Genomic DNA, 12,735 nt, shown 5'->3' with positions numbered 1-12,735 from the left:
GGCTTGTCCAGGGAGGAACTCATGGTGGGAGCAGAGGGCTGGGAGATGGGCAAGGGGGCTTGTCCAGGGAGGAACTCATGGTGGGAGCAGAGGGCTGGAGCCCTTCTCTGCTGGAGGACAGGAGACTGCTGGTGGAAGCTGGATCTGGTTCCCTTTCCCTTTCTACCCATATATTCTCAAGGGGCCACTGTGTTGTCCTGGTGGGGGTGCAGACAGGAGAAGGCCAGGCCAGGAGCTGCGGGAACACATCCTGCTTAATGGACCTGTCGCCTTGGCTGGCTACCTCGCCCAGCCCATCTGTTCCTCCTCCCGACAGACAGCATGCTCGCTGCTTTGGTGACAGCTCGGTTGTCAGCTTGGGGTTGTAGCCCCTTGGGGATCAGGGAGGAAAACCCTGAAGCCAAAACATATCTTGGCACAAGAGGAGGCTGGCGGGTGGTGGGAGTCCTTTCTGTGTCTGCCTTTCCCCTGCACACGTGGCAGGTCCTGGTGTGGACCTCTGCTGAGGAAACAGGTGACACCCTCCTAAGTGCTCGGCACCCCCAGGAGCCAGGTCTCTGCATATACTGTTGCAGTCGGTCCTCCCTTCGGCAGCCCAGGGAGGGAGGAGGTGGTGGCATTGCTGTCCCCATTGCACAGATGAAGGGAGCAGAAGAGAGGAGTGACTTGCTCAGGGCCTCGCAGCTGTGGCTCTCGTGGCAGCAGGGCGTGCGTGCCACCCTGGTCCCCAGGCTCACCACCTGTAGGAGACCCAGCAAGGGCAGGAGCAGCTGCTTGGCCCAACCCTCTGCCTCTTGCCCTCTTTTTAGTCCCCCCCCTACAGCTCTGGGAGCTACGATTCCATTAAGACTGAGGTCAGCGGCTGCCCTGAGGACCTGACAGTGGGCCGGGCCCCGATGGCAGATGACGACGATGATGACCATGACGACCATGAGGACAATGACAAGATGAATGACTCTGAAGGCATGGACCCTGAGCGTCTTAAGGCCTTCAACGTGAGCACCGGCCAGAAACAGGTGGGATGGGGATGGGAACAGTGCCAGGGTCGGCCCTTCCCATGGCCCGTGTCTCTGCAGATGTTTGTGCGTCTCTTTGTGGACGAGAACCTGGACCGCATGGTGCCCATCTCCAAGCAGCCCAAGGAGAAGATCCAGGCCATCATCGAGTCCTGCAGCCGGCAGTTCCCCGAGTTCCAGGAGCGGGCCCGCAAGCGCATCCGCACGTACCTCAAGTCCTGCCGGCGCATGAAGAAGAACGGCATGGAGATGGTGAGTCCCTCCTCCCTGGCCCACACTTCCCCTCGGCGCCACCACTGACCTCCTGCCACACGCCCAGGATGCCCGGGCCCCTTCACCCAGGGTCTTCCCAGGAGTCCTGGAAGCAAGTACCATAATCCCTGGTTTGCAAATGAGGGAACTAAGGCCTAGAAAGGTCCTATAGCTCCGTAGACTGAGGCACTGGAGCCCAAACCCCACCCTGTGCCACCCACCCCTGGGGCAAGGTCTCTGCACAAGCCCAGGGCCCCCACGACCCCATGCTAGCTCCATCCCCGTTCTGCCTGCAGACCAGACCCACGCCACCCCACCTGACCTCGGCCATGGCAGAGAACATCCTGGCAGCTGCCTGTGAGAGCGAGACGAGAAAGGCAGCCAAGCGGATGCGTCTGGAGATCTACCAGTCCTCACAGGTACCTGCCACAGCAGCCACTACAGGGGCTGCTCCCGGGCAGCCAGGGACAGCAGGTGCAGGGAGGGCAGGCCTCAGACGGGTGTGGACTGAGGGAGCTGTGATGGGTGCAGTCGGGGAGGGGCAGAGGGGGAACAGGAGAGCAAAGACGAGGAGAGGAGGTGCGTGGAGGTCAGGGGTGGTGTTCTCAGAGGTCTTCAGACCTCATATGGAAGCCTGGACTTCATCCCGAGACTAGAGGGCCCAGATCAAATATGCTGACAGCGAGATGAGCAGAGTCGGGAAAAGCCCCCAGCGGGGAAGGTGGCCGGGGGAGGGACAGACAGAATCCCGCAGGTCAAACCACAGCATTGGGTCCCAGGAGTCCTGGGGCCGCAGCATTTATCCACCTTGTGTCCAGGGATGGTAGTTGGGGCCAGCTGCCCCTTGGTTTCCCCAGCGCCCCCCTCTCCCCTCTGCAGGATGAGCCCATAGCCCTGGACAAGCAGCACTCGCGGGACTCCACAGCCATCACCCACTCCACCTACTCACTGCCAGCCTCCTCCTACTCCCAGGACCCTGTGTACGCCAACGGCGGCCTCAACTACAGTTACCGCGGGTACGGGGCCTTGAGCAGCAACCTGCAGCCCCCTGCCTCCCTCCAAACAGGAAACCACAGTAATGGTGAGTCGGGGGAGGCCTGGACTCTGGCTCCCTGACCAGCACCCAGTTGGGTCTGCAGAGCAGCCCCCGGCAGGGCAAGGGGTAGGGGGAAGCAGAGGCCTGTGATGGAAAGGGACTGCCTCACAGCACAGGGAGCAGGAGGGGCGGCTCTGGCACCCTCCCACTTCATCGTCTCAGCTGGTCCTTAGATTGGAAGGTGAAGGAGACTTAGCTGGTTAAAGCAAAAAGCTACCGCCCCCTTCTCACCGCCAGTGGCGCTTGCTCCGCCGCTTCCCACCTTCACTCCCAGCGCCTCTCACTGATTCCGCTCCCCCAGGGACCCTGTGGGTGCCGAGTCCCAGCCAAGGGCCTGTTCTTGACCTGAGTTGAATCTCCACAGCCCCATCTCACCCATAGTGACCAAGGCTCAGTGAGACGGCTGCTGGCCTGGCCCAGCTGTGGCCCCGCTGGCCTGCAGGGCGGCTCCCTCCCCAGGCCTCAGCGCAGGGCCTGCCTTTCTAGGTGAAAGCTTTTCTCACCCAGGTGCTAGGCCTCAGTTCTTGCCCCTGCACTCATGGAGCCTACATCTGAGACACCCGGGGTGATGGCGCACACCTGCTCCCTTGCTCCGCTGCTGTAGCTGGGTGATTCAGTAGGTGCTTTTCCGGTAACTTCCCAGGCTACTCTGCGCAGATGGGGCACAGACCATTAGAGGAGACAGCCCCCGAAGAGACAGAGGCTTCCTCATGGAGTCAGGTGCTGCCGTGAGCACGAACTGGAGTGGGGAACCTCAGACCCCTTTACTGTGAGGCCAAGGGAAGCAGGGGAGGAGTGGGGTCAGCCTGGTGGGTCACAGGACCTCTTGGGCCAGGCACTCGGGTTGTGTTCTGTGTGCAGGAGGAGCCCCTGCTAGGTTTTAAGCACAGAAAGGCCTTGAATTGTGTGGTCTGTCATTCTGTCTGCCCTTGTAAGAAGGTTTGAATGGGGAGAACAGGAGGCAGAAGCCGTGTGCTTTGGGGGTCGTTCAGAAGCCAGGGAATGAAGGGAAGAATTGAGGAACTTGAGTAGGTTGGAGAAAGGTGCCACCTGTAAGCTGGGGAACACTGGTGCGAGGTCTTGGCTAAACATGCCTGAGGATTCCCTAAGCCCCAGTCCTTGGCTGCAGGAGACCCCTCACTGTTCCTGGGCTGAGCAAGGGAGGGAGCTAGTCCCCACCCATGGCAGGAAACCCAGGCCGCCTCCACTCGCCTTGACCCTCCACCCCCTAGAACCAGGAAGTGTATGCAGGTCCCTGGAAGATTCGTGCCTGGGCTTAACTCCTCATCCCTTCCTAATGCCTCTTAACCTAAAATAAGAGGCCGCCTGGCCCTAATCCCTGAAGCTAAGGCCGGAGTGGCCAGCACAGTGAGAGGTGGAGTGGCTGTCCTAGGTGGGCTCCTTTCATTCCGGGAAGAAAAGCCATCCCATAGCCCTGCCCTCCCTACACGTGGGAGTCTGCGGCCCAGCAGATGAGTGAGGGTGGCCTGGGGTCTGCTCCCTCCTAGCAGCAGGTGATGGTGACAAGCCTCTATCTGGTGTCCACCCAGCATGACCTATCTCAGGGGTGTTGCTGCCAGGTTCCCCTGACCCTCCTAAGGGCCTCTCATGGTGGGGCTGGGCCTGTTTCAGGCCTGCCCCGTTCACACCTGCCCAAGAGGCACAAACAGCAGCCAGATAATGATTCTTCAGGGAGGCAGCTGGCTCTGCCCTTGTGCATCCTGGGGCCTCAGTCTCCCATCTGTGAACACCCTGGTTCCTTCATGGTGGGTAGGGAGGCCACTGAGGCAGAAATCTGGTCATTTACCTCCTCGCCTGGGGCAGCCCCTGTCCGTGAGCACTAGTACCTCGTCTGGAGAACATTGTTTAGATCCTCCAGCGGTTGAAGGAAGATGACAGGCAGCCACGTGGTTGCAGGGCCACCCAGCTCCACTGGCCTCCCCAGCCTCAGACTTTCAAGTGATTGTTCAATCAGTTTGGTACCTCGGCTGGGCAGCCGTATTAATGGCTCAGAGCTCCTCACTTTGTTCATTATGTTGTCATCTGGAGATGCAAATCAGCTTAGATAGAATCAGGCTCACCCTGTCTTGCCTGGAGTGCTGGGTAACTCATGCTCGCTCCTATCCCTCTACCCACCATACAGTAGTCACTCGGCAACCTGAGCATCTGGCTGTAACCAGAGTCTGCATGGGATGTCTCCAGATCAGATTGGCCACAGGAAACAGGGACCTTCTCCTTTCCAAGCCTCAGCTACCGCCCAGGAGAGAAGGGAGGAAGCTCTGAGCACAGGCATGAACAGGACAGCACTTGGGGAGAGGAGGAGAAAAGGAAGGACCTGAGGCCACTGCTCATGTTGACTATGCCAGGAGGCTCTGGCCACTCCCAAGCATGATGCAGAGGGGACCAGAGCCACCCTAGAGGGAACCAGACCCTCTCCTCCCCATCCCTCTGGGTCCAGCCCCTGCAATATCCAGAAGCCAGCAGAGGTACTCCTGTTCCCAGCTTCTCAGTCCCCCATTGTGACAACACCTTGGGAGTCAGTGACCTGCTTGGCTGCTGTTTCTAGACACGGCCCCAACCCCTTCCCCCTGTGTTTGACTTTAACAGACTTAACTGTTTCCTTAACTCTCAATTCCAAGGACGCTGTTTAGAAAATAGTTCCTAGGACCTCCTCCTTGGTGTCCACGTTCTCTGGCCAGAGAGGAAATAACCCCATGTGACAAACTGTCCCATCTTAGGCTCCAGCTTCCTTCCCCATTCGGGGGCTGCAGCAGCTTCCTTTTAGCAGCAGTCAGGTTCCATAGTTTATCCCAAGATGTCGCTTCCAGTCTGGATGCCTCCAGGGACAAGAGCTTGTCCCTCTTCATAGCACCATAAAAACTGCCATGGAGATGCAATCATGAGTGAATGTGGCCATCAGAACCTTCAGGGTAGTTGGGGGAGTCTCACACCCCCGTGGAAGAGAAAGCTGTGGGGAAGGGACTCCAGGGGGAGGGCAGAGAACAGAGAAGCTGACCTGGCTGCATCAGAGAAGGCTTCCCAGGGAAGCGGCAGCGCTGCCTGCACCTGCCCAGATTCTCTCTTCTTTGGTTGTTTCTTGCTGTGAACACCTTGCAGGATGCTTTTCAAATTCCAGGAGCTTCCAGGTCTCCTGGGAGCCCACTCAGAAAGCCGTGAAACCTGTTTGGAAGCCCTTCCCTACTGTGCCAGTCTAGGCAGGCAGGCCTCCTGCGGGCTGAGAAGGAGCCCTAGCCTGGGCCGAGTGTTTCACACCTGGCATATTAGCTTCTGCTCACAGGAGCCGCTTACTTTTGGCAGACGAGGGCTCTGAGGCCCACAGAAGTTAAAGGATTTGCCAATGAAGTAGCAGAGCAGGACTTGAATCCACACTTGCCCGACTCCAAAGCCAGTAGCTTCTTGGGAAAGGCCAAGAGAGGACAGGGCCTGGCGGTCCCCTCCCCAATACGCACACCCCTAGTGTGTTTTAGAAGATGGCAGGCTCCCTCTTCGCCATCATCATCTGAGGACAAAGGGCAGGCAGTTTCTCCAGAAACCAGTCTGGGTCTTGTCCTGATCGTTCGGCCCACACTCCCTCGTATCCCAGCAGCATGAACCCTCCACCTCACTCAGGCACAGGACTCCTCCCAGGAGTGGGTATTCGAGGTGCTGAGGCTTAGCAGAAAGAGGCTTCACACAGCCAGCCCCTTCCTCCATCCACTGGCTGCCACGGTCCCTCCTGGGGGTGCAGTTATGGCCTGGCCAGTCTGGCCTGTACCTCTTCCCCCAGACAACCAAGGCAGCTGGTCTCTCTCCAGCTGGACAGAAGCACACACAGATGTTTCTTCTCCTGGCCTTTTGTGGCTCCACTCTGAACTCCTCCTGGGCTTTCCCCACACACATCTCTCAGGTGTGTTAGGCCCCTGCCTACCTGCAGAGTTTCCTGCACACCATCTCCCCTTCCAGCCTCGATGTCTGGGGTGGGGGAAGAGCACACGGATGGGTGCTGCTCCTTTAGGCATGCTGGCAGAGGCTTTAGCACTTGGCCCACAGTTCCTCAGTGGTGGGAGTATTTCCCATTCCCACGCTCTGCTCACCACACTGAGAGGCAGATCTTAGGAGTTCCTTTGCCCCAAGTCCTCCTCTTCCTCACCTAAAACCAGATCTTTGCAAGATCACCCTGAGGATTCCCTGAGAACCCTGTCGCCCGCAGGCCCGTTCTAAGCACTAGGGATAGAGGCATCAGGGAGATGGACCAAAGCCACAGACTCCAGTGTTCAACTCACAATGGGCACTAGGCCATAGGTTATGACAGCGCCAAGGAAGACACACCTCCCAGATGCCAGGCAGGGTGGCCGCTCCCTCCTCACCCTACTTCCCTCTTCACAGGGCCCACGGACCTCAGCATGAAAGGCGGGGCCTCCACCACCTCCACCACCCCCACACCCACCCCCTCCAGCACCAGCACCAGCAGGCCCGTGCCCACCGCTCAGCTCAGTCCCACAGAGATCAGCGCCGTGCGGCAGCTCATCGCGGGCTACCGGGAGTCTGCTGCCTTCCTGCTGCGCTCTGCAGACGAACTGGAAAACCTCATCTTACAGCAGAACTGACCCCAGCGGCACCTGGAGCGCACTGCCCTAGGGAAAGAGGCTGTCCCAGCCTGGACCCAGCTTCCTGCCTCACCAGTTGGTACCTTTTGTTTTTGAAAGAGGTGGGATCCAAAAGAGCTGTTTCTAGCCACACTCCAAGCACCTGAGACTTTGGGCACAAGGACACTTTTTTTTTTGGAATCTCACCACACGGGTGCTCTGACCTGCTTGGAAGAGGCCAACGGGGCAGCTCTGGAAGGGTTGGGGGCTCCCCTGACAAGGCGCTGGGGCTGCAGCTCTGTTTAGAATCACCTTCGTGGACCCTGATGTTAGAATCCCACCCCCAGATAATTACCTTTCAAGTCTTAGGTGAGCAGAATTGCATATTTATTGAGAAAAACAAAGTGGACCCTTTCTTCCTCTCCCCTTAGTAATTTATTTTTCTGAAAATGGATTCTTTTGTGTTTGTACAGATTGCTAGTCTGTGTCTGTCTGATCAGAAGGATGTATCCCCATACCTAACATTCCATATCACTACACTGATGTGGGCTGGGGCCAGGGGCAGGGCAGGTGCCAGGCTGGCTGTTCCTCTGCATGCCTGGCGCACCCTGTGGCCACTATCCCATGGCCAGGCCATCCTGTTGCAGAGCCCAGTGCTGCCACAGGGACACCACCAGGCACCTCCCTAGGCACCGCCAAGCAGGAGGACCTCACTCACACCCATGGCAAAGCAAAACAAAAGAGGTACCCCCACCCCATTCTCCAGAAGCCCCAGTCCATGGTCACCTGTATTCTACCTCACACTCCAGCGTGGGCTTTTTCCAGGATGTGCCCTGAGCCTGTTCGGAACAGCTGTCACCCCAACTCCCCCACACAATGTGTCTGCCTGGGAGGTAAGTCCAGACTGGGTGTTCAGGAGCTGAACCCAGAGAGCGTCCTGTCCCTAACCAGCCACTGCAGTCCTCTAGCTCTGGCCCTCTCGGCTGCTTGACGGGACGGACTGCTGGGAGATGGCAGCCGGTCGGCAGGGCCCTTGCCGGTCTGAACTTCTGTGCACAGGCCTGGGCCCTAAGACTCCTGCCAAGAGGGGCCGCTGCTTCAGGGTGAGCCCCGGCTGTCAGGCAGCTGTGAGCTCCAGGGCGGACTGCAGCTCCCATCCCCTTGCGCCATGTTTGGAGTAAAGGGATCAACGGAAGTGGAGGAGCCACTTGGGGTTCTCCTAAGACCAGCCCTTCTGGAGGGGCCAGTCCTGGAAGAAACCCATAATCCCTGGAGTGTGAAAAAGGGCAAAAAGAAAAAGCTGGCCTGGTTTCCTTCCTCCCTGATAGGCACTTCCTCTTGCTCAGTGCAATACCTACCAGTGCTGCTAAACCAGGGATTCGCCCAGACCTCAGCAGGCCCCCAGGGCCTCTCCATGCAACACTCCGTAGCCATGACAGCAGCTCTCTGCTGCCCGCCCCTGCCCAGAACTGGCAGAAGCCCTCTGTTGCCTTTCCTCCCTCAGAGCAGCGAGGCCCCAGGGGAGCCAGGGCCGAGTGGATCCTAGGATGGCCACAGAGAGCCACTCGCTCCTAGAACAGGCACCCCTTCCCAAACCAGCTTTTCTGCAGCCAATTGCCTGTTGCAGCTGTGGCCACTGCCTCCTGGCACTGTGGCAGACTCCCCCCGAGGAGGGACAGGGAGGGGGCACCAGTGAAGATGCCCCATCCTGCCTCAGGTCCAGAACTCTGAAAGGTAGGGTGCCTACCCCGTGCTTACTTCCGGCCCCTAGATGTTGGGGGTGGTCGTCTCTCTCAAGTGGCCTCCAACAACCCACCCAGCCACACCACCTCTGCCTTCCATCTGACCAATCCCCAGGCCTCTGGTCAGGGCCAGGACACCTGAGACTCACCCTTAGCACAGCACAACCTCCAGTGCCCAAGGCCTCTCCCACACCCCAGCCATCCACACATCCAGCCCCACCTGCTCAGTACTACTCCCCTCAACATTTGAATTCGTGTAAATATTTATTTTTGTGTGTGAACAATACTACAAAGTAATCAGTGAGATCTTTTGCAAAATGTTACCCCAGGCAATTTGTGAGAATCTTAATGTTAAAACCTGGCAGAGACAATCGCCACCCTAGAATTCCTGGTATCAGTTACTTAACATGTCACTTCTCCTCCCAGAGGCAGTACCCAAGCTAGACGTGGACCGTTTGAATTTCTTGGCAGACAGGAGTGAGAAAGACTGGGGAAGGGGCTCCCTCCCACTACCCACACAAGGATTAGATCTAAAAGATCAGCATAAGCTACAGTTTGAAATCACGTTTTTCTGAGTTCAAGCTGTTGGAACTGACCACCCTCTAGCCTGCCTTAGTACTGCGGCAAGAGCATAGGTTCAATGTGTTTTCAAGAGAAAGGAAAGAATATGTCCGTGGTTAAAGTCCATGGGGCCTCCCAGGCCCCTCCAGGACAAGGGATTTCATCATGTTGACCCCATCTCTTGGGTGGGCTCCTCCTTTCCAGTGAAACTACACCTGAAGCCCTGGAGATGGCAGAATCAGGAGCAAGTTTCTGCATGGAAACGGGATTCCATTTAGCTGGCTCAGTCAGGGAACTTGTTCTGTTTTGCTTTTGTTTTAAAAGATACAGCTTCAACCCCTTCCCCCTACTCCTGACTTGGAGGGCACCAAAGAGCTGGTTCTGATGAACCAAGCTCGCTGCTGTCTCACCCTCACCAGAGAGACTGCCTTCTCCCAAAAGGAGCTCCCAAAGCCCTGTCCCGCAGCCATTTAAAAATCTTCTGACGGGCCTCAGGGCACAAAGTAATCATTTGGGATCCTAAGTTAAAAAGGAAATGCAAGAGTAGGATACTCCAATTCCAGAGTCTTTGCAGGGGCTAATCCCATGAGAAGGGCAGCATCAGAGAAGTGGGCATTGGTCTTAGTGGTGGACCATGAGGTAGACAAGTGATAGTGTGTGTAACCCATCTGAAACTCATTTTACCGTCGCCACTCTTACAGAGGACAGTTTATTCCCAAGGACAGTGCTGACAGGGAGGGGGACAGGCAGGGAGTTAGGAGGGTTTTCGAGGATTTCAAACAGGTGGAACCCATCCATCCCTATTCCCAAGGGCCACTTACAACTCCAAGGGTGGTTATAGGATTAACTACCAGTTCATTTTCAAAATGCTGCTTTGAACTCAGAGGGTTGATACTTTTAATTTGTAATTTTTTGTAAAACTTTTTACAAAATAGTAAAGTATTTCACCAGAATACCAGTTTCAATCCGTCCATGGTCTGATTTTTATATAATTTAGTGGTGCTTTAGAAACTTTGTTTTTGTTGTTTCTGAGCTAAACAGCTCAATCCTTTTTCGCCTGTATCTACCTAAGACCAATGTGAACCTTTGTATTTTTGCTCCTAATTTTGGACTCAGTGAAAGTGTACTGTTTACATGTACAGATGCCCCCAGTCCCTGTGTGTTCTGCAAGACTTGCTCTTGAGGAGGAAGATGCACCTCACTAAGCTCATCTGCTTAGCAAAGCCACAAACAAAAACCTCTCACTTTTTACCTACGTTTCCACCTAAAAATACAACAAAAAACCTACACCATATAGAACTCATATTGGCTGAAAAACTTTCCACCTGGTAGATGGCCCATATGCCTCTATTATGTGGTCCATTTAGGAGCAGGAGTCAGAAGAGAGACCTCCTATTGGCTGCTGGTGGGTAACTGCATGGACAGAGGAAAAGGGAGGGCAGGACTTTGCTGCAGAGCTATGGGATGAATGTAGTTCTTCCCTGGGCAGCCTGGGAGTGGGAAGGTCAGAATGACTCACGTGGCCTTCAGGATCAAGCCAACCAGGATTTAGGGACAACCCAAGAGGTCTTTAGTCCTCTGGCGTGATTTAGACATGTTTTGGAAGAGCACGAGTTCCGTATCTGAGATGAGATGTTAAGACTTTCAGTGCAGACAGTACAAGCCATTTCTTCAGGGTTCCTCCGGGGGCAGCTCCTTCATGAGGTCCCACCTCCGGGGAGGGGCACAGGACTCCAGATAGTAAGCACTTAAGGCAAACAGTGGATGGCACCAACTTTTAAAGGTGACTCTTTGACTCATTGATTCAAGGTGAATCAATGGCTTCACCTCTAAATTATATTTTTACAGATAATGCACCTATGCAACTTAACGTGGCTCTTCTAAGCAGGTGAGGACTTCCTCCTCAATGCTCTCTATAAAAATCATTTGTGTTCTATATAGTGAGTTTTACCAGTAAATGTGGCTTAATATTTTAATTCTTAGAATGTGTCTTCTGTACGTGATGCGACTAAATTCTGTTTTGTTTGTGGAATGACTAGCACAGGCCGACTCCCTCTCTCCCTCACTTAACAAAAGACCAATGAGCTGTTAATCGAGCTGTTATCTCCATGGTATTACTTGCTAAATGCACTGATTTCATAAGTATGTGGAATCCTTTTCCTTTTGAATCTGTATATCATATATAAGACTGAATCTACTTAATAAACACTGAACAACAAACTGAATGCTCTGCTTCCACTGTGTCCTATCAACAGCAGCACCACCTGCCACTTCTCACCCTTCCTCATCTAGTCTGGCACTGAAACATCTTTCTACTAGTGGAATCTACTAGCCAACAGTATGGCACACAGAAGGTCCTCAGTACATTTTCCAGAACAAATAAACCTGTAATTCCAGCACCTCATCTGTTAAAAAGGGAAGGAAATGAAACTTTCCCAGGCGCTCTTCAGTTGCTGAGCACATGCAGAGCTCTCATGCACCCTTTTAAATCTCAGTTCCCTTACCCGCCACACGCAGACACACAGGCACACGGAGTACACGCCCTGCTGAAATTCAGTGACCAGCAACAAACTTGCTTTTCCACAACCTCTCACCCTAGCACGTGGGCAATTGACTGAAACCAAATTCCCATAATAATCCCTAAGTGCTAATTTGGAAAACTGAGCAAACACGATCTCTGGTTCTGAACCTTCGGTGCTTAACATTCCATTCTATGCAAAACCCTGGATCCCACCTTGAAGGAAACAAAAGGGCTACTTTTTCCAAAAATACTTATTTGTGCTGATTTTTTTTCATCCTATATATGTGGTTTAGGTTAAGCTTTAAGGAAAAGTTGTAGGAATATGGCTGGGAACAAATGTGATCATGGATTTAAAAACTTTAGGCATGTTAAAAGCATACATTTTACTGCTAAAATTCTGTGTGTGTGTGTGTGTATATGTGTATACATTTATGGGACTTATTAAAACCTTTTTATTTTTTTAGATAGTATCACTCTGTTGCCCAGGCTGGAGTGCAGTGGTGTGATCTCAGCTCACTTCCTCCAACCCTCCAGGTTTAAGCAATTCTCTGCCTCAGCCTCCAAAGTAGCTGGGATTACAGGCGCAGGCTACTATGCCCGGCTAATTTTTTGTATTTTTAGTAGAGACGGGGTTTCACCATCTTGGCCAGGCTGGTCTTGAACTCCTGCTCGTGATCCACCTGCCTTGGCCTCCCAAAGTGCTGGGATTACAGGCGTGAGCCACTGCGTCCGGCCAACCTTGATTTTTAAATAATGACATAATCCTTTTTCTCATAGAAATTCCGTACAGTAGCCAAATATATAAAATGGAAAAGGGCATGACCTTGGGGCTGAGACTCACTGAAGACAGGAGGAGGTCCGGGCACAGAAGATGGCCCTTGATGCCTCCGTTTTCCCATGGATGTGGGGAATCAAGGGGCAGCAAATCCTCAGTTAATACCACGGAAATTCCTTGTCCTGC

The 12,735-nt window shown here is 54.4% G+C and overlaps 1 protein-coding gene across 17 annotated transcripts in view; it reads left to right on the top strand.

The window, feature by feature from the left end:
* The window catches only part of NOL4L (nucleolar protein 4 like), a 147,421-nt gene extending 135,948 nt beyond the window's left edge, over positions 1-11,473 (top strand). For 8 of the 17 annotated variants that reach the window (XM_045362738.3, XM_065522981.1, XM_045362743.2 and 5 more), the window contains 5 exons: positions 810-995; positions 1,077-1,268; positions 1,565-1,687; positions 2,148-2,349; positions 6,751-11,473. In XM_045362738.3, coding sequence (XP_045218673.2) covers positions 810-995; positions 1,077-1,268; positions 1,565-1,687; positions 2,148-2,349; positions 6,751-6,971 — 924 coding nt within the window. In that variant the 3' untranslated portion in view covers positions 6,972-11,473. Of the gene's footprint in view, positions 1-809; positions 996-1,076; positions 1,269-1,564; positions 1,688-2,147; positions 2,350-3,007; positions 3,134-6,750 lie in introns of all 17 variants that reach the window. The other 9 variants (XM_045362739.3, XM_074005025.1, XM_074005027.1 and 6 more) reach the window with 2 other exon arrangements.
* The last annotated feature ends 1,262 nt before the right edge of the window (positions 11,474-12,735 follow it).

The sequence above is a fragment of the Macaca fascicularis genome, chromosome 10, assembly GCF_037993035.2.
Source record: "Macaca fascicularis isolate 582-1 chromosome 10, T2T-MFA8v1.1".
Lineage (NCBI taxonomy): Eukaryota > Metazoa > Chordata > Mammalia > Primates > Cercopithecidae > Macaca > Macaca fascicularis.
Note: the sequence above shows the minus strand (reverse complement) of the source record. Positions and strands in the feature narration are given on the sequence as shown.